Source organism: Salvia splendens, chromosome 3 (genome assembly GCF_004379255.2).
Source record: "Salvia splendens isolate huo1 chromosome 3, SspV2, whole genome shotgun sequence".
NCBI classification, from domain to species: domain Eukaryota; kingdom Viridiplantae; phylum Streptophyta; class Magnoliopsida; order Lamiales; family Lamiaceae; genus Salvia; species Salvia splendens.
The window spans coordinates 22,343,712-22,362,891 of record NC_056034.1 but is presented as its reverse complement, the minus strand read 5'-3'; the positions used below and the strand labels follow the sequence as shown (position 1 = coordinate 22,362,891).

Sequence of the window (19,180 nt, the reverse complement as noted above, 5' to 3'; positions counted from 1 at the left end):
AAGCACTAATTGAAGATTGCAATAGAATTTGTAAGACCCGCCTTCCACACCTCATCAAGCCCCTGGATAATCGGTTTCCGTGAACGGACCGTCTCCCAAGTTGTCGCCAGTGAAAATTCTCTGAGCCGAGAAAGGGCCCATCTCAGTATGTCCGGTGCATCCGCGAGGATTGGTGTGTCGAGAATCTGTGCGATTACGTGCGGCGGGAATCCAGCTTGGTATTGTAGCAATTGGAGCTTAGGCTCATCCCATAGCCCCTCCCGCATGAAGTCTGCAACCCGGGTTAAGGGGGAACCCCTATCGTCAATGCTAAGCTCTTTGAGGGCGGTATTGCCGAGCCAGACATCATCCCAGAAATAAATCACTCATTTGCCCACCACCCATCTGATGTGAGGGTTAGCGTGTGATCGCACTCTAAGGAGTCTCTTCCACGTCGGGTTGTTCCTCCCCGAAGGTCTCGCCGAAAGAGGAGAGAATTTGTGATAATACTTAACCTTCATGTATTTTGCCCACAAAGAATTTTGCTCCCGAAACCGCCACCATAGTTTAATATTGAAGGCTCGGAGTACCTCTTTGAATTTACGGATGCCGAGCCCTCCTTCCGCGGTCGGGAGGCAGATCTGATCCCACCCGATCCAATGCGTCTTCTTTCTTTCATTTGTCGCCCCTAGAAGAACCGGGGCAGTTGTTGATCTAGGAGTTTTAGGGCCCCGGCCATTGGTTCAATGGCTTAGAAGATATGGAGCGGGATCGCCTCCAAAGTGCTTTTGATAAGTGTGAGCCTACCTCCAAAGGAGAGGTGCTGGTGTGCCCATCCAGAGATCCGTGCAACTATCTTTTTCCGGATAAACATGAACATATCAGTACGCTTGACTGTTGGGGTTTTATAGCCCCTTGCACAGCGGAAGACTTGTACAAACAAATAAATCAGACGTAGGATCTATTTGACCGATTATGGAATTAATCTATTCACATGTTAACACAAAATTGCATGCTAGAACGCAAATAATTCATGCTCATAGAATATAAATCCTAAACATGAATTCTACGGAGTTAGCCAATTTACCTCGTTGATTCTCCAAATAATCGTCGATTGCTTGCGCCTTCTCCACGATGATCTTCAATACTAGACCACAGATCTTCTGACTGGTGTCCCGAACTGTATCTCGACATCAGGGTGGGCTGATCTTATCGAAACACTAGGACTCGAATAAAGAAGACAGATCTTTCTCACGGAGGAGAGCTGAAAAACTCACGGAGGAGAAACTCCATTGAAATTTTCGTCCCCTACTGTAGAGAGGAGGGGAACGAAATTTCACTCTCAAAAATTGATTTTCTGTCTCTTTTATTCTCCTATTTATAATAGTTCATATTGGGCCCAGTCAGGGATCTATGGAAGGTTTTGGATATGGGCTCCCCCAATTAGCTTTTTACTAATTAAATTGAACCCACAATTTAATACAAGCTTATATTGGAATATTACGAGCAACCACTACAGAAGTAATATTGAACTCCCCATCCAAATCTGAAATTATAAGTATTCCGGGTTTCCATTTTGTTTATTATTTATTTCTCGCGCTTAAGATATAAATGCCCATTAATTAATTAAAGTCTGCTATGGACTTAATTAATTAACATCTTATTAATTCCAAGAGTAGACTTAGCAAGAAACACATATTTATTATTCATAGAGTAATAAAACTCCAACTGGCCAGTTTCCGAATAATAAAACCTTGTTCAAACTCCTCTTGAGGACATTATCAAACGAGACTCACCTCGTGCACGATTCAACATAATAGCAATCCTAGCACCACTAGATAATGATCACCACTACCCAATATACCTGGATCGTTGGGTGACGAAAAACCCGCACCTTTGGTAAGTCAAAGTAGTAGATACTCAATGTCGTATGCTCAATGCTAACGTATGTAGATTAAGAAATTAATTATCAAGACCTCGTCTTTCAGTAGATAGCATAAAGACTCGTCTTGTTGTTAGATCCATTCAGTGCTATACCAAACCAACGTCATCTTATTTCAATAAGGCTTAGAAATAATCGGACTGACATTGCAACCTTTCACGATAGGTAGCCAAAGCCTATCTAGGTTGTGAAATTCTTCTTTTTCTTTTACAAAGTATTGCATAGAACCGACTGTAGTTACCTTAAAGTGGACGACGCCCACAACCAGTCTACTAAGCAAAAGACTTAGACTTTGTTTACTTCTTATGCATTTAAATGTTTATAAAACATCTTATAAACGCACAAGCAAACACAATGTAATAATATACTGATTCTATTCGTGCAAACTGCTCGAATGATACTGAATCGGGTCAAAAGTGAATTGTAGAGTTTTTTCGTACACAAGCAAGATTCTATTCGCGCGAACTCGCTCGAAACATTCTTTTCAGTATACTAAACCTAACAATCTCCCACTTATACTCAAAACATGCTTTCGAGTATACCCACTGCCAAAAACTCTCCCACTTATACACAAAGCAGGTATTGGAGCTAGATATATCGAACTACCATGCATTTCATATCATGTTTGAAACATGTTGCCACAAAGGCATTTTTCTGTGAAAAATCTGCTTGGTTGTTCTCTGATAATATCTTTTGCGTCACTATGTCTTTGCTGCGTACTTGATCTTTAATTAATTTCATCTCTCTATGTGATTGTTTAGCTTATGATTTCGTGTTCCTCTTGAGTTAGCCTTTGCTAGAGTAAAAATACTCATAGGTATACTCAAACTTACGATCAAAGTTACTAGGAGTATACTCCTAATGTAAACACATAAACTGAGGATGACTTACTCGATCACTGATTAGTCATAAGACTTAGTCAGTGTAACCCCAAGGACATTACATGAATGACTGGTAAACTAGAATATAGCGATTAGTCTTTCTCAAGTACTATGGTATATTCATTACCTCAATCAAAGTCATTTGCCATGGTTAATATGATATATACTTGCTATGCAAAAGCACAACTAATATCAAACTTAGTACACATCATAGCATACATGAGACATCTATCTGCAGAACTAGTCTCATAATTCTTGTTTTCACTAAGCGTCAAACGACACTTCTCTAGAGACAAGACAATTCCATCTTGAAAGGTAACAACCTTTTCATGGAATTTCCAATGCTAAAATGTTCCAAGCTATGTATAGATATAGGATTCCTAAGAGAATCTCAACATTCTTTCTAGCAATCTTAAAGACTTAGATGCTTAAAATGTAATTAGTTTCTCTTAAATCCTTTATCTTAAACTGGGTAGACAACCAGTTTCCTACGCTAGATGCCAATCTTAGTTGTTTGCAACTTTTATAGATTTCATCATCGTAGAGTACCAATAATACCATACTTAAAGCACTTTCAACTTCCTTGTGCATACTACACACTTAAAGAGCACATGTCAAATTCCAAACATTTGACAATCTCGACAAAACACTTATCTCTGATTTAGATGCTTGCCTAAGACCACAAAGGTCTTCATAAGCTTCCAATCATGTGTTTCTTGCCCTCTATTACATACCTATTAGGATGTTCCATGTAGATGATTTCTTCATGACTTCTATTAATAGAAAGCTGTCTTGACAATCATGATACATACATTCTAATTATCTGAGTGCTGATAGACAATAGGATCGAACAAATCTTGGCACAAAAACAGCGAGAAGATGATATTTCTCTTTGGGCATAGCCCATTGTCATTGTCTAGCCATTTAAGATCCACATTTACACTTGCAAATGTACTAGCTCCCACTGACTGACACAACCTGTAGTTAGTATTGCAAGTCTTGTAAAACATGTTGTCTATTTAAGATTGTAGTTTGGAATCTATCACCTTTTCAAGGATGAATATCCAAATGAACCAATTCTACATTGTAGTTATAGGGAATATGTTCAAGTTAATCTAAGACCGAGTCTTGCGACACTCTTAGACCCATGAATTTGTTATGTTCCTAGGAACGCTCCCACTACGATATGGTTCTTACAATCTTAGGGGTTGAAGTTGATTTTATTAGTGCAAAATTTCTAATGGTATGAGTCCTTGGTAATGTGGAAAATTCGATATCTCTCTCTGTCCTAAGAGTTATCACGATGTTAGGTTTTTAGTTCTTCTCTTGATCTTCATACAAGAATTCTATCTTTGAAGATTACAGAACTAATAATCTTACATCATTTGGGACAACCTTAAAACATACCTCAGTACTCAACTCCAATTACTTGGATACCTTTCCAACATGCGTTGGAACAACATTACACTTTGAGATGTGCTAGACGAGAGTCACTCTAGTCCACAACTCATGTTTTGTAGAAGGTACTGATGATGGTAGTTTCTTTAAGGTGTATCTCGTTATATCTAACGCTTATCCCATCAATGATAAGATTTTCATGAGTACAACTCATCACTTGATCAAACTTGTCTTAGAAAGACTTCGATTCCTTCTTACATAACTATCCCATTCTTTGAAAGAATGCTTGGATTCGTTAATGGAGATTAGACTCCCACTACTGATCATAACCCATTGCTCGTCTTCTTATGGTGTAAACCATTAAGACTTGCTAGTCTTTCTATGTCGCACTTGTATAAGTTTTCTGAATCATAGAATTCTAACTCATAATGCATCAGATAGACATTCTTGACTTTCAAGCTATTTAACAAACAAATTGTTAAAAACTTGATAGTCTAGATCAGTTTGAAAAATAACTAAGTATTTTCTTGGCCTTAAGACTAAGAGCCATAAACACTTTATCATTCATTGTTTAAGAAGTCGATGTGTTGTTTATTACTCAATATTGTTGCATCTATATTGTTTCAATACTATGATGCCTTAAACATCAACCATAAAACAATAGTTGAGCATTAAAAGCTCCCACTGCAACAAAATCCTAACTGGATCAAGATCTCTTACTAAGAAGTTGCATTGTCATGTAAGTCATTGTCCTTCTATAAAAGAGGTCAATCCAACTTACAAAGCATCTTCACTCGCTTTAGACAAACTTTGATGACAATTCAGGCTCTCCCATTTCCATATCCAGTCTTTTGTTCAAATGAACTAGGACTTAGGAAAAATGCAGCCTTCATGAATTCGTCATCTATCATGTTACTTTCCTCTAACAGTAGTATAACGACTAATATTCTGAAGGTTTTCTACTTTTCAGTTAAACCTTCTTGTAGTCATTTCTTATTACTTTAGGCGATGACTTGAGTCAGAAAACTATTTGTGTGATCAAAAGATTCCTCAAAACATTCTGTCCCTCTAGGATATTCCAATAGAATCATCTTGACAGATTCTATTGATATCCAACTTTCATCGTCACTAACCAAGACTTGTCGTGCTACTTAAAAGAAAATAGCTTGACCTTATTCCTCAAAGAACTTGTCAAGTACATGCAAAAAGCATTCTCGGACAATCTTCGTAGAATTATGTCGAGGAAATGGAGGACATGAATTATTGAGTATAAACTCCCAGTTTTAGCGATGAGAATCTTATCCATTTACATTTCCAGTCCTCATAATTTTGGGATTCGAGTTTATTCCATTAAGATCGCAGACAAAATATGAATGACATAATGAACATTTCGCAAATAAACTTATTATCACATACTTATGCTCAATACGTAATCGCAAATAACCACAAAACAATTATGTATCTTGCAACTGTAAAATTAAAATTTTTTACCCTCCAGAGGAAGTCAATACGCATTAAAATCTTACAATTTTACTGGTCACAACACCGACGAATAGTCCAGAGACCACAGAGTGGCATGGCCGCCTAATGTTGCCTAAGCAAGACCACCGAATTTAGCATTACAAAGTCTCATTTCTACAACACACTCCCATAACAATGCTCATGTGCTGCTAATAAGATCAAGCTATCTCATAAATTCTGTGTGAACTTCTGAATCTCGCAGTTTCTTAGGATTATTGTCCCCAGAGAGCAGGTGGCGATAATATTGGAAACCACATTCTAGTTCATACTATTTATTTTCGAGAAATCCGCCCACATGAACTCGCTATTTCTTAGGATTATTGTCCCCACAGAGCAGGTGGCGATAATATTAGAAAAAAAACTTCATAAATTGCAGACCAATTGATGGAGACCATATACAACGCACTTGTTGTAATTATCGCTTAGATATTTTATATGGTTTTTGCATAATTATCACATAAGCAGATAAAGCAGATAATACACTTACAAAGATAAACACCAAATAAACAGATAAATCCATTTAATGCATGACATTTAAACACACTCGATAATTAATGATAATTATTTAATCTAGTCAAGGGAGAATCAATTAAATAATTATGTTTTATCTTGGATAATTATTATCCTTAATCATTTAGGATTTATCAAGATAGTGTTAACTATCTAAATCCATTAAGGATCATTCTAGATTTTATTTTGATAAAATCAAATCCTTCAATTCAAGATAATGTTGATCTAGGATTATCATTATTTAAATCGTTCTAGGATACTACTAGATAGAAACGATTCCATCATAATCCATACGATAAATAAAATCCAACCAACCAAGATTTATACAAATCTTAATACTATTTAGAATATATATCTAGAATATATCATACATTACTTAGGATTTCTTAGATAAATAAGTTTATCTAAAATCCAATTAAATAAGAATTTTCTTATATATCATCTTTATCCTAATCCATCCAGGATGTAAATCCAAAAGATAAGGATAACTTGGATTAATATTTATTTTAATCCATCTAGGATTTGTCTTTAATAGAATTAAATCTATTAAAATCCATTGAATAAAATAAATTAATATAAATATTAATCCTAATTCATCTAGGATTTATTCTTGGAGTAAATCCATATAAATCCAAAGAATTAGATAATATTACATTATAATTATTCATATCTATCTAAGATTCATCTAGGAATAAATCCATATAAATCCATATGATATTAGATTATTACTTTCCAAATATAACTAGGATTCATCTAGGAATGAAATCCATATAAATCCATTAAATAAGGAAATAATATAATTAATCCATGATCTGATTCATAATCAAATCTCATATAATATATAAAATCCACACAAGATAAATTCAAATCTTATTTCCATATTTATCTTGAATTATTTCCAAAATTGAATCCAAGGTAAAACCCTAATCAATTTTTGGAAATCGAAGTCACGGAACGAGGCGTCTCGACGTCACGCATAGGGTAAACCCTAATCTTGCGCCATCGTACTCCCACTCGAAATTCGCCGTTGCGGCCTGCGTGAAGACGTCGCTAGTGCGTCGTCCTCGTCACCGCTGCACGCACCGCACTCGTCTCGCGAGCTCGGCGAGCCTGACGTCTCCGACGCTGCTGCGTCAACGTCGCTCGTCGGCGCTGCTTGCTTCTGCTCGCTGATCGCCTGCCCAGCGTCACAGCTTGCCTGACAGCGCTGCCAGCCTTGCTCCGTCGTCGTCCAATCGCCGGCGCTCCACTGCGGGATACCGACACTGCTGTCGCTGCGTCGTCGCACCCGCCGCCGCCCGATCGACGCTGCTGCTGCGTCATCTCTTCTGCGTACTCTGCTCCTCGTTACCTCCGGCAGAACAGCAAACTGATCTGCCCGGTATCGCAGCAGATCGCTCAAGACGTCACTGCTGCCCCTTCGGGAATGACTCCAAATTGCCGTCCGGCACTGCTGTCCGAAGACGAAGCAGTTGCTTTCGGAGCTGCTGTCCGTCGCCAACTCTCTCGTTTCTTGCTGCCGGAGCTGCCCGGAATCCGCCGTAGCAGCCTGCCCTTCTTGCGAAGTTTCACAAGGACGCTGCTCCGATCGCCCGAAGGCGAACGGGAACCGCCGCATTAACATGCCGCGAACTCAGCCATGTTCGCCATGTTTAATTTTCACGTTTTACGCAAAAATAAGAAAGCGTTTTGCATACATGTAGACATCAATCATCATGAATTTACGTATACAAATTTTGTTGGAGTAATCATTACGCATGATGATTATATTTAGATTCCATACATTAGGAATTTAATTCCACATGTCACGTCTCCAACAATCATGGATAAAACAACGCAATTCATCCAACCACGCAACGGTTAAAACATGCATTCAAGCAATTAATGTAACATGAAATTAATCCACATAATCAGAGCCAAAAATTGGCTCTGATACCAATTGTTGGCGTTTTATACCCCCTTGCACAGCGGAAGACTTGTACAAACAAATAAATCAGACGTAGGATCTATTTGACCGATTATGGAATTAATCTATTCACATGTTAACACAAAATTGCATGCTAGAACGCAAATAATTCATGCTCATAGAATATAAATCCTAAACATGAATTCTACGGAGTTAGCCAATTTATCTCGTTGATTCTCCAAAGAATCGTCGATTGCTTGCGCCTTCTCCACGATGATTTTCAATACTAGACCACAGATCTTCTGACTGGTGTCCCGAACTGTATCTCGACATCAGGGTGGGCTGATCTTATCGAAACACTAGGACTCGAATAAAGAAGACAGATCTTTCTCACGGAGGAGAGCTGAAAAACTCACGGAGGAGAAACTCCATTGAAATTTTCGTCCCCTACTGTAGAGAGGAGGGGAACGAAATTTCACTCTCAAAAATTGATTTTCTGTCTCTTTTATTCTCCTATTTATAATAGTTCATATTGGGCCCAGTCAGGGATCTATGAAAGGTTTTGGATATGGGCTCCCCCAATTAGCTTTTTACTAATTAAATTGAACCCACAATTTAATACAAGCTTATATTGGAATATTACGAGCAGCCACTATAGAAGTAATATTGAACTCCCCATCCAAATCCGAAATTATAAGTATTCCGGGTTTCCATTTTATTTATTATTTATTTCCCGCGCTATGCCCATTAATTAATTAAAGTCTGCTATGGACTTAATTAATTAACATCTTATTAATTCCAAGAGTAGACTTAGCAAGAAACACTTATTTATTATTCATAGAGTAATAAAACTCCAACTGGCCAGTTTCCGAATAATAAAACCTTGTTCAAGCTCCTCTTGAGGACATTATCAAACGAAACTCACCTCGTGCACGATTCAACATAATAGCAATCTTAGCACCACTAGATAATGATCACCACTACCCAATATACCTGGATCGTTGGGTGACGAAAAACCCGCAACTTTGGTAAGTCAAAGTAGTAGATACTCAATGTCGTATGCTCAGTGCTAACGTATGTAGATTAAGAAATTAATTATCAAGACCTCGTCTTTCAGTAGATAGCATAAAGACTCGTCTTGTTGTTAGATCCATTCAGTGATATACCACACCAACGTCATCTTATTTCAATAAGGCTTAGAAATAATCGGACTGACATTGCAACCTTTCACGATAGGTAGCCAAAGCCTATCTAGGTTGTGAAATTCTTCTTTTTCTTTTGCAAAGCATTGCATAGAACCGACTGTAGTTACCTTAAAGTGGACGACGCCCACAACCAGTCTACTAAGCAAAAGACTTAGGCTTTGTTTACTTCTTATGCATTTAAATGTTTATAAAACATCTTATAAACGCACAAGCAAACACAATGTAATAATATACTGATTATATTCGTGCAAACTGCTCGAATGATACTGAATCGGGTCAAAAATGAATTGTAGAGTTTTTTCGTACACAAGCAAGATTCTATTCGCGCGAACTCGCTCGAAACATGCTTTCCAGTATACTAAACCTAACATTGACACCACGAAATAATGGAACCCCCAGATAAAGGAATGGGAAGGAGCCTCTCGAGAAGTCGCCTTCCGCTTTGATGAGGCTAGCGCATCCTTCATGTTCCTCGGCTATGTAAAAGTTACTCTTGGTAAGATTAATCTGTTGTCCCGAGACTTCCGCATATTCATCTAGGCATGCTCGGAGCCGCCGCAAGGGGTTCACGGCGTCTTGCGTGAAGATGACAATATCGTCAGCATAGGCTAGGTGGCTAATCTCCATGCAACGCCGAGTAGCCTTAAAGGTCATATCTACATCACCGAGGATAGCCTTGTCGAGGGCCCTTGATAAGTAGTCTGCCGCAATTACGAAAAGGACGGGTGAGATGGGGTGACCTTGTTGCAGGCCCCGCGTAGATTTTACGAATCCCAAAGTAACCCCATTGATCAGCACCGAAAACCAGCATGAGCCAACCCATCTCTCAATCATGGATATCCACACTTCCGGGAATCCCATTTGGCGAAGCACCCGGATGAGGAATGGCCACTGGACTCTATCGTAGGCCTTGGCCATGTCAATTTTAACCGCAACATTTGGGCCCGGGGAGCATCTCGAGAGCTCGTGGAACATCTCTTGAGCAAGGAATACATTATCATTAAGGAGTTGCCCTTTCACGAAGCCACTCTGATTCGGCGAGATAACCCTTGGGAGGAGAGAGGTAAGTCGCTTCATGTGGATCTTTGTGTTGATCTTGTTGATAACATTGCACAGGCTGATTGGGCGGTAGTCGCCCCATTAGTCCGGTGAGGGTTTCTTAGGAATTAGGACTATACTCGTTGCCGTGACGCTTCTAGGAAGATAGGCCCCTTGGAATAATTTCCTAATCACCGCAATCACATCCGGTCCTATGGTTCCCCAGGAAGCTTGGAAGAAGGTAGCCGTGAAACCATCTGGTCCTGGCGCACTATCTTCAGAAATGTCGAAAAAGGCCTGTTTAACCTCCTCGCTTCAGGTGGTTCTGCAAGTCTGGTCATCTCAGCCGAGGGTGGGAGTTGGGGGATCAAGCTAAGGTCCGACTCCTTGAGTGTGAAGGCGTCGGGGGGGGCAGGGAGCCTTTGGAAAAAATCCACCGCCGATTGCTTGATCTTGGCTTCATCCGAGATCTCACGCCCGTTAACCTTGATCTTATGGATACGCATCCGGAATCTCTTATGTTTAACCCAGCTTTGGTAGAACCGCGTGTTCTTATCCCCCTCCGCAAGCCACCTAAGTGTCGCTTTTTGACGCTAAAAATCCTCTTCCATCTTAAGTAATCGGATATATTCGGCAATGGTTTTGTTGATTTCAGTCCTGTTTTCGAAAGTCGGGCTTTCCTCATAAGCAGCTTGGGCAACAACAATTCTATCTTCTTACAGATCTCCTTGTTCCAGATCTTCAAGGCTCTCTTGACTTGAGCGAGTTTTATTTAGAGGTTGAGGAGGCCCTCGACTTCCGTAGGTTGGTTCCAATCCTCGTGCACCAGATCAGCGAATTCATCATGTCGGATCCACATATTTTGAAACCGGAAAGGTCTGCCCCCGGTGTGGGTGTTTTGCAGTTTGCCCCTAACCAGCACCGGACCATGATCCGAGGCCACCCTCGGCAAGATTGTAACCCGTGAGCTTCAAATAGACTCGCCCATGATTCACTCACAAAAATTCTATCAAGCCTTTCAAAGAGGCCGTGTTTGGCCCATGTGAAGTCCAAGCCATCCACTCCCGGGTCAAGTAATCTGCAGTCCTCGATTGTCTCCGCAAAATCCACCATCTCAGCTAGTCAGTTAGTATCACTGCCGACTCTGTCCCTTGGTGAGAGGATGGTGTTAAAGTCTCCACCAATAAGCCAGGGGATACCCTCCTCGGCAATAGAGAGTTCCCTCAACTTGTCCCAAAAGGGATATCTTTCGGTTCTTGTACATTTCGCATAGATCGCCGAGATGCCAATTTGACTAGTCAGCCGAGGGGAAGAGAATCGACCATGTAGGACTTGTTCCGAATCACTATCAACCTCAAAGCTCGCTCCATTCTCCACAAAAATCCAGATCCATTTGAGTTCAAGCCCTTGAAAGACAAGCTCAAGGCCTTGGAGAATCTCTCCGGGTGCGGGATTGTGAATGGTTCCATTATTGCAAGAAAATGAACATTATGAGTCTTAATTAGTCTTTTTAGGACGTTTTGGGTTGGCACATTAGCGATTCCCCTAACGTTCCAAAACAAAAAGTTGATTGACATAGTTAAAGGGGGAGGTTCGTACCCGACGGCCTTGAGGAGCCCCTTTGACAATCAGAATTTTGATGCGGAACCACACCATGTCTCGCGGTTGACGTGTTGGTAGGGGCTGCCATTTCTCGGACCACAGTGTCGGGTAGCATATCCGTGTCCACTTCCCCATTCGCATCTTCCCCATCATCATCATTCGTAAACTCATCTTCTCCATCTGCTCAAACTGAGCCTCTAGCTTCTCGTCGCTTCGTACCTCTGCTGCGTGCACCGCTCCTCGTCTGTACTGGTCGCGGGAGGTTTCATACGATCTCTTCGCTTAGATTAATCTCTCCAGGATGCTCTTCGCTTGGCTGAATGGGGTTTTTGAGAAGTCCCCTTGGGCTGCTAGATTGAGGTCGTTTTTGCTGTCCACATTCAACCCACCATAAAAGGTTGAATATACCTCCCGCTCTCCCATTTTGTGATTAGGACACGCTTGCAGCAGCCCCTGAAATCTATCCCAATACTGGCCCAGAGGCTCATCATACTCCTGCCTCGCCTCTGTAATTTCTCTCTTCAAGGCACTTGTCTTTGATGTTCGGAAGAAGCGGTCCAGGAAGATCAAGCGGAACTCCGCCCAGGTTCTAATCGAGCCTTCTGGCAGCCTTCTCAACCAGATTCTTGCATCATCTTTCAAAACAAAGGGTATCGCCTTGAGCCTGTAATCTTCTGACGTGGATCCAGCTAGTACTGGTTGAATGTCACAATATCCGCAAAATTCCTCCAAAACGTCATAAGGGCATTCCTTCGAGTTTGATTGCGATTACCCGTATTCCTGGGGTAACTGTGATGGCATGAGTGGGCTCCTTCTCGTCATGAGCGTGTAGGGAGCCAATTCCCCAATCGTTGTCTACGACGGCCATCTGCTTCTCTGCTTCCTTGAGTAGTGATGGTTTAGGCGGCGTGGTCTGTTCTCCTTCCTCCTCACTGGTCAGTTGCTCAACAGAAGATGACGATGCGGCTGCTTCCAACGCGGCTCTGTAACGAGTGGTTACTACACCGGCCTCCTGAACTCGCCATTGAGCGTTTGTGTTTCTGTAGATGAGAGGATGATTCCAGTGTCCTTCTCATAAAAAGAAAGAAAAACAAATTAGAAAAGAAGGAAATAAAACTATTTACACCTAGAGATGCCCACCGGTTCCGGTTCCGGCGGTTAACCGGCGAACCGGAACCGGCGGTTTTGATTCCGAACCTGAACCGTGGCAATTTTCCCGAACCGGAACCGTCGCAATTCGGGTCGCGGTCCGGTTCAGGTTCAAGATATTTCGAACCGGAACCGTCGCCGAACCGGCAGTTCGGGATGGTTCAGAGCCGCCGGTTAACCGGCGGAACCGCTGGTTCGGGTGCGTTTATCAAGGCATTAGGGATGGGGCCGACGGCGGCAGCTTTTCAGCTGCAAAACCGGCCGGTTCCGGCGGTTAACCGGCGGTTAACCGTGAAAACCAGCGGTTAACCACCGGTTCAGTGGCTTCCGGTGGCAGCGCGAGAAACGAGGAGACATGGCGCAGCTTTTGCAGACGGTTTGTCGACCGAACCGGCGGTTTTGTCCCGGAAACGTAGGCAACTCAAATTAAATTTGAAAAGTTTAACTTTGAAAGTTTAAGTTGAGCTCAAGCCCTTTTCAATTTTTTCCCCCCATTTCATGTTTTTTTTTATTTAAGTTCCGAGTCCGACGACACTTGTAAATTATATTACATTGTTGTATGTTGTATACTTGTAGTTGTAGTTGTAGATGTATATGTATTGTAAATTGTAATGTATCGTTGTCCGTTACAACTTATAACTTACAACTCAAACTCAATAAAATTGATATCATTTTCTCCTTATTCGTCGTATTTCTATTTGAATTATACATTGTCTTGTTCCAATTTGTTGTATAAATCCAAATTTCAATTTTAAAAAAAAATTGAACCGCGAAACCGCCGGTTCCGAACTGGAACCGCCTAAACCACCGGAAAAACCGGCGGTTCCGAACTGGAACCGTGAAATAGCCTCACGGTCCGGTTCCGGTTCCGCCTTCGACCAAACTGGAGCCGTCCGGTTCCGAACCGTGGGCAACACTATTTACACCTATGCATTAAACACATCCATGTAATAACACCATGCATCCCCGGCAACGGCACCATTTTGGTGAAGGCAAGAGAGAATACGCACAGATGGATCAAGTTATATGGAAGATAACCGACCGGGTGGATCAGTTAGCAAATGTCGTTGCTACTTGATCAAGGCGTTCTCTCTTGTTCACGAATAAACATTTATAACTCCCAAACATGCACTACTTTAACAGTAAAGCGGCAGGTACAGGGTCGATCCCACAGGGAAGCTGGTGCGTTGAGTGTGTGTTTAGTGAACAGGGTTCGCCTGCTGCCACGCTTTAAATTGGGAGTTTTAAACTAGTGGATTACTGATACGATCCCATATCTTAGGAAATCACAATTATTTAGTTATCTTTTATTTCACCAAATCTTTTCCATATCTTAGTTTTCTTATTCAATAAGTTAGGGTAGTATTCTACTATTATAAATAGGAGAGCTTGTTATCATATTTAAGCATCCAACAATGAATCAATGAATATTATTATTTTGGCCAAATGCCCCGAGTTATGCTTTGAATTCGTAATTCCCTACGCTACCTGCTGCCCGACTGAAGGTCTCCGCGCACAGCCGGAACGTATATCTGATCTGTAGCCGTTGTCCGACGGGTTGGAACCCGCGCACAGCCGCCCAGATCTTTATCTCCGCCGACCCTCACGGGCGCCGGATTATCTTTATCTCGTTATTGCCCGTTTTATCGGATCGTTAGGGATTTAGGTCCTTAACAACTGGTGCTTTCATCCAGTACTCATGAGACGATACAACAACAACGGTAGGCAAGGTTGGGGCGCAACCGACCCGACTACTTTCCGAATGGCTCATCGCGCCGTGATAACGCGATTGGCCGCCGAGACAACATCAGTTTTAACCGACAGCAGACCGACGAGGGGGACCGTGAGGGTCGCCCAATGGAGGATGCGAACCACGATGATTCCGTGGGTTATAAATTGGATCGCTTGATAGATAGACTCGACGGATGGGATTCTTGGAGGGATGAAATGGATCGCCGGTTCGATAATCTTGAACCAAACCCCTACCGCGGGTATGATCAGTGAACAGGGTATGACGACGACGATTCTGATGGTGACGGGGCACGACGGAGACGTAATTGGGAGAGGGGGCATCGCCCCAGAAACCCTAATTTTGGCACGCGTGACAGCCCGCAGAGAGATCGATATCATCGCGAGGGGAGAAATCACAGGGGTTCATGTTGGGGCCCACCAAGATATCAACAACATCGTCAACAAATAGGCGGGTATGATCAGCAGTTTAGTCGGCCAGCCACTTGTTACGACCCACCACAGTCGTGGCAGCCCTCTAGTTGGGAACCATCGCGAGGATATTCGGATTATGATCAGCCACCACTGGGTCCGCCTAGTCGTTGGGATCCACCCGACTATCGCTGCCCGCAGACCTTGTAGCCTACGAAGTATGACCGACCGCTGAGTCACCGCACAACTCCGCTGTCTGCCGTTGCCACGCACCCGCCTCAACAGTCCAGCAGGTTTATTGATTCGGGGAAGCAGCGTGGTTTGCCCAATATTCTAGTTGAGGATGTTCATAACAACACCGCTCACAATGGGGACTCTAATCCTGATGTTGATGTTCCAATCGACGAGTCCATAGAAGAGATAGTCAAGACCGGCAATACGCCGCGGCAAGTGCTCGTCGGGGCATATGATGGGAAGATTGATGATCTTAGTGTTCCAACACATAAGGAATTGGAGATGAGAGAAGATGCAGAGACTTTGCTAGAGAAAGAAAATAAAGCCGACGCCCTTCGATCTAGTATAGAGCCGAAAGAGAAAGATTTTAGTGTGTTGATGGAGAAGCCGAGCGAGAGAGAGAGCATGGAGAATCAGAGCCTTGTTAATGACATCCTGGCTGGATTTGATATGAAAAACTAGGACAATCAAGAGGTAATGGAGGAGAAGCGAAGGTTGTGTGAGGATGAGCTTAAATTAAACGCGAAAGAATTGGGTAAGACAAGGGATGCTCACTCCGGTTCGCATGCACTTGCTTGTGTCTATGTGGATTTGAATGTCGGTGATGTTCCAAGTATGAATCATCGATCAATATCGCTCGACACCGATGCAAGGTTGATCCCTCCGCGCAATGACACGCCATGGTTGAGCATTGTTGGAGGTGTGAACAGGTTTTTCATTTTGGTACGGAATTTTGGCAGTCACATTAAGTCTCCTTGGTTGATTTTTTATGGAAGTGATCGAGGGATACATTCAACTATTCAGTATGTATTAGATCCAGGAGGAGACGCCTCACCAAAGCTTTTGCTTACGGCTATCGTCGTTTCTTCGTAGTTTCCACCTTGAGGACAAGGCGGATTTCAACCGTGGGGGAGTTGATACGATCTCATATCTTAGGAAATGACAATTATTTAGTTATCTTTTATTTCACCAAATCTTTTCCATATCTTAGTTTTCTTATTCAATAAGTTAGGGTAGTATTCTACTATTATAAATAGGAGAGCTTGTTATCATATTTAAGCATCCAACAATGAATCAATGAATATTATTATTTCGGCCAAATGCCCCGAGTTATGCTTTGAATCCGTAATTCCCTACGCTACCTGCTGCCTGACGGAAGGTCTCCGCGCACAGCCGGAACATATATCTGATCTGTAGCCGATGCCCGACGGGTTGGAACCCGCGCACAGCCGCCCAGATCTTTATCTCCGCCGACCCTCACGGGCGCCGAATTATCTTTATCTCGTTATTGTCCGTTTTATCGGATCGTTAGTGATTTAGGTCCTTAACAATTACGCTAGGCAGAAAATAGACTAACTACTTGATCAAGGGACTCATCATGCTGACAACAAATAACGGACCAAGTAAACCGCAGGCTGAAATAAAGACTTAACTAGGGCTGGTAATTTTTGACACGACACGATAACACGACACGAATCGACATGAAATTAATGGGTTTGAGTCAGAGCTTATTGGGTTCGTGTCCTTATCGGGTCAACCCATTAAGGACACAAAAATTTCGTGTCGTGTTCGTGTCGGGTTCGTGTTATCCGTTAAGAAATAATATTATAATATTATTAATTCTTATTATTTTCATTTTTGTTGAATTTTGTTGGATTTTTGTTGGATTTTGTTACTAAGAAATTATTGATATTTTTATGTTTAGATCAGATTTTGTAATTAGAAATTGTATGTTTTTAATAGGTTTAACCGTTATCATGTTGTGTTGTTATCGAGTCGTTATCGTGTCATCTCATGTACGTGTTGACCCGAAGTGGTTCGTGTCGTTAATGGGTTCATGTCGTGTTCCTATCTGAGGGTAGCGGGTCGTGTTCGTGTTTGGGGTTTTCTTAACGGATCGTGTTTGTGTTTGTTGTTATCGTGTCGTGTCATTATCGTGTCGACACGATAACAACCCGACACGCACGATTTGCCACCCCTAGACTTAACTACCTAATTATGCTACGAAACTACAAACCACTTTGTCATTCAACATAATGAAGATTCAAACACTCGGTCAGGGACTTTAAAACGAAACTAAACTGGAACAGTGGACATGGAATTCCGAAAACAAACAACTTTTATTTTTATACTCAGAACTCAAATAGTACTGCGAAAATGCGAAATACAAAACAAGGTTGATTCTTTAACTACACAACAAGACAAAATTTAACTAAGCTAACAAGTTCAGAAAACAAGAAAGTAAGAAGGCAAAATAAGCCGAGAGGTCCTCGGTTGGAAACTTGAGATGGCGCCGAACAGATATTGATTTTCTGTCACACTCCCTTCAGTCGCTTTCCTTCTAACTGGCCATTTCTACTTTTTAACTAGGCTATATTGGAATTGGGAAAGAACTTGGAACCAGGAACAGGCGGAAAAACTAAACTAAAGGCGAGGAAAAAGGAAGAAAATGCCGAAGAAGAAAAAAAGCTCCTTATTATGGCGCTGCATCCTCTATTTATAATTTCCTCACACAACCTCCAGCTATGAAAACAACTTTGGCAGCGAATATCCGTCCTTGCTGGGATCGTGCGTCTCATCAATTGATACGTGCCCTTCTTCTAGAATGTCGTGGTTCTTCTATAACACAATGAGGATTCGCCTTCCAGCGCATCAGCCTGACGCGTCTTCCTTCTAGAATGCAGTGATCCCCCGGCTAACTGCTTGATCACCTCCTTGATCAACCCACCCATTTTTTGGCATTTTTCGCCTTCTGTGCCAGCTTGATTAGTTTGACCTTGTTGCCTTTGGTCAAGTAGCATTCCTGCACAATTAACACTCGTTTTGCGTGATAAACTGATCAAGTAGCATACATTTTACCCCTAAACCGATGCATGAAATAGGCCTTATCAGTCATAATGAGACATCATATAAGTTTGGAAGTGCGGAGTGCACGCTTATTTGAATTCATTATGATTAGACGGGGGTTCGGGGGCAGCGCCCCCCAGTAGCTGGGTCAAAGGGGCAGAGCCCCTGGCTGGGGTCGAGCTGATAGTCTAAGGACTTATTTGCAATTTTCAAAACTCCTTAAAAAACTGTTAAAATCAGTTAAGAAAAATGAAGAGACGCAATGCTTCGTGAAGAGACGCGATGTTTCGTTTCAGACCTCTTCTTATTGATCTTTTTCGATTCAAAGTCTCATCGAAGAAGTAACATACGAAACTTCTAAAACCTGAATTGCATCCGATCAAATATTGGTTGAATCACCAAATTGATTTGATCTGAAATTATTGTTCACGCCTTTCAGTATATCCAGTTGTTCACGTTTCAGTAAATCTCCCTAACATGTATTTCCCAAAACGTTCATATATTTTTTATCATAATCGTTGAATTCCATCTTCTTTGTGGTATTAAAGATGTGATTTGTGAAGCCACATGTCGAAGGATCATTCCGGGAGAAGTCCAAAAGCGTGAACACGATTTTCGTTATATTGAGTTGGGAGAATTGAGAAGACAAATGCAACAACTCCACCAACAACGTGCCGAAACAAGGGTAACATACTATGTGATATTCCATATGATCTGCAGGATCTTCTAAGACTTCCCCTCAAGTTAAGTAACGGGATTCTCGATACTCAACTTGCTAAGAATACCTAGGAAATTATTCGTGCTCACT

General features: G+C 41.8%; 1 protein-coding gene across 1 annotated transcript; it reads right to left on the bottom strand.

Moving 5' to 3' along the window:
- Positions 1-12,264: 12,264 nt before the first annotated feature.
- On the bottom strand, positions 12,265-13,488 carry LOC121796746 (activity-regulated cytoskeleton-associated protein-like). Its single transcript, XM_042195535.1, has 3 exons — positions 13,422-13,488; positions 12,755-13,050; positions 12,265-12,708 (listed from the first exon to the last, which is right to left on the bottom strand). The coding sequence occupies exons 1-3, from the start codon at positions 13,486-13,488 to the stop codon at positions 12,265-12,267; spliced, it is 807 nt and encodes a 268-aa protein (XP_042051469.1).
- Positions 13,489-19,180: the final 5,692 nt, after the last annotated feature.

Coding starts and splice junctions, on each gene's coding strand:
- LOC121796746 (XM_042195535.1), bottom strand. CDS start 13,488: ATGTCTCCTCGTTTCTCGCGCTGCCACCGGAAGCCACTGAACCGGTGG. Junction 13,051..13,421: donor GTTAACCGCTGGTTTTCACG/GTTAACCGCCGG, acceptor TTTTATGAGAAG/GACACTGGAATCATCCTCTC. Junction 12,709..12,754: donor CAGTTACCCCAGGAATACGG/GTAATCGCAATC, acceptor GACGTTTTGGAG/GAATTTTGCGGATATTGTGA.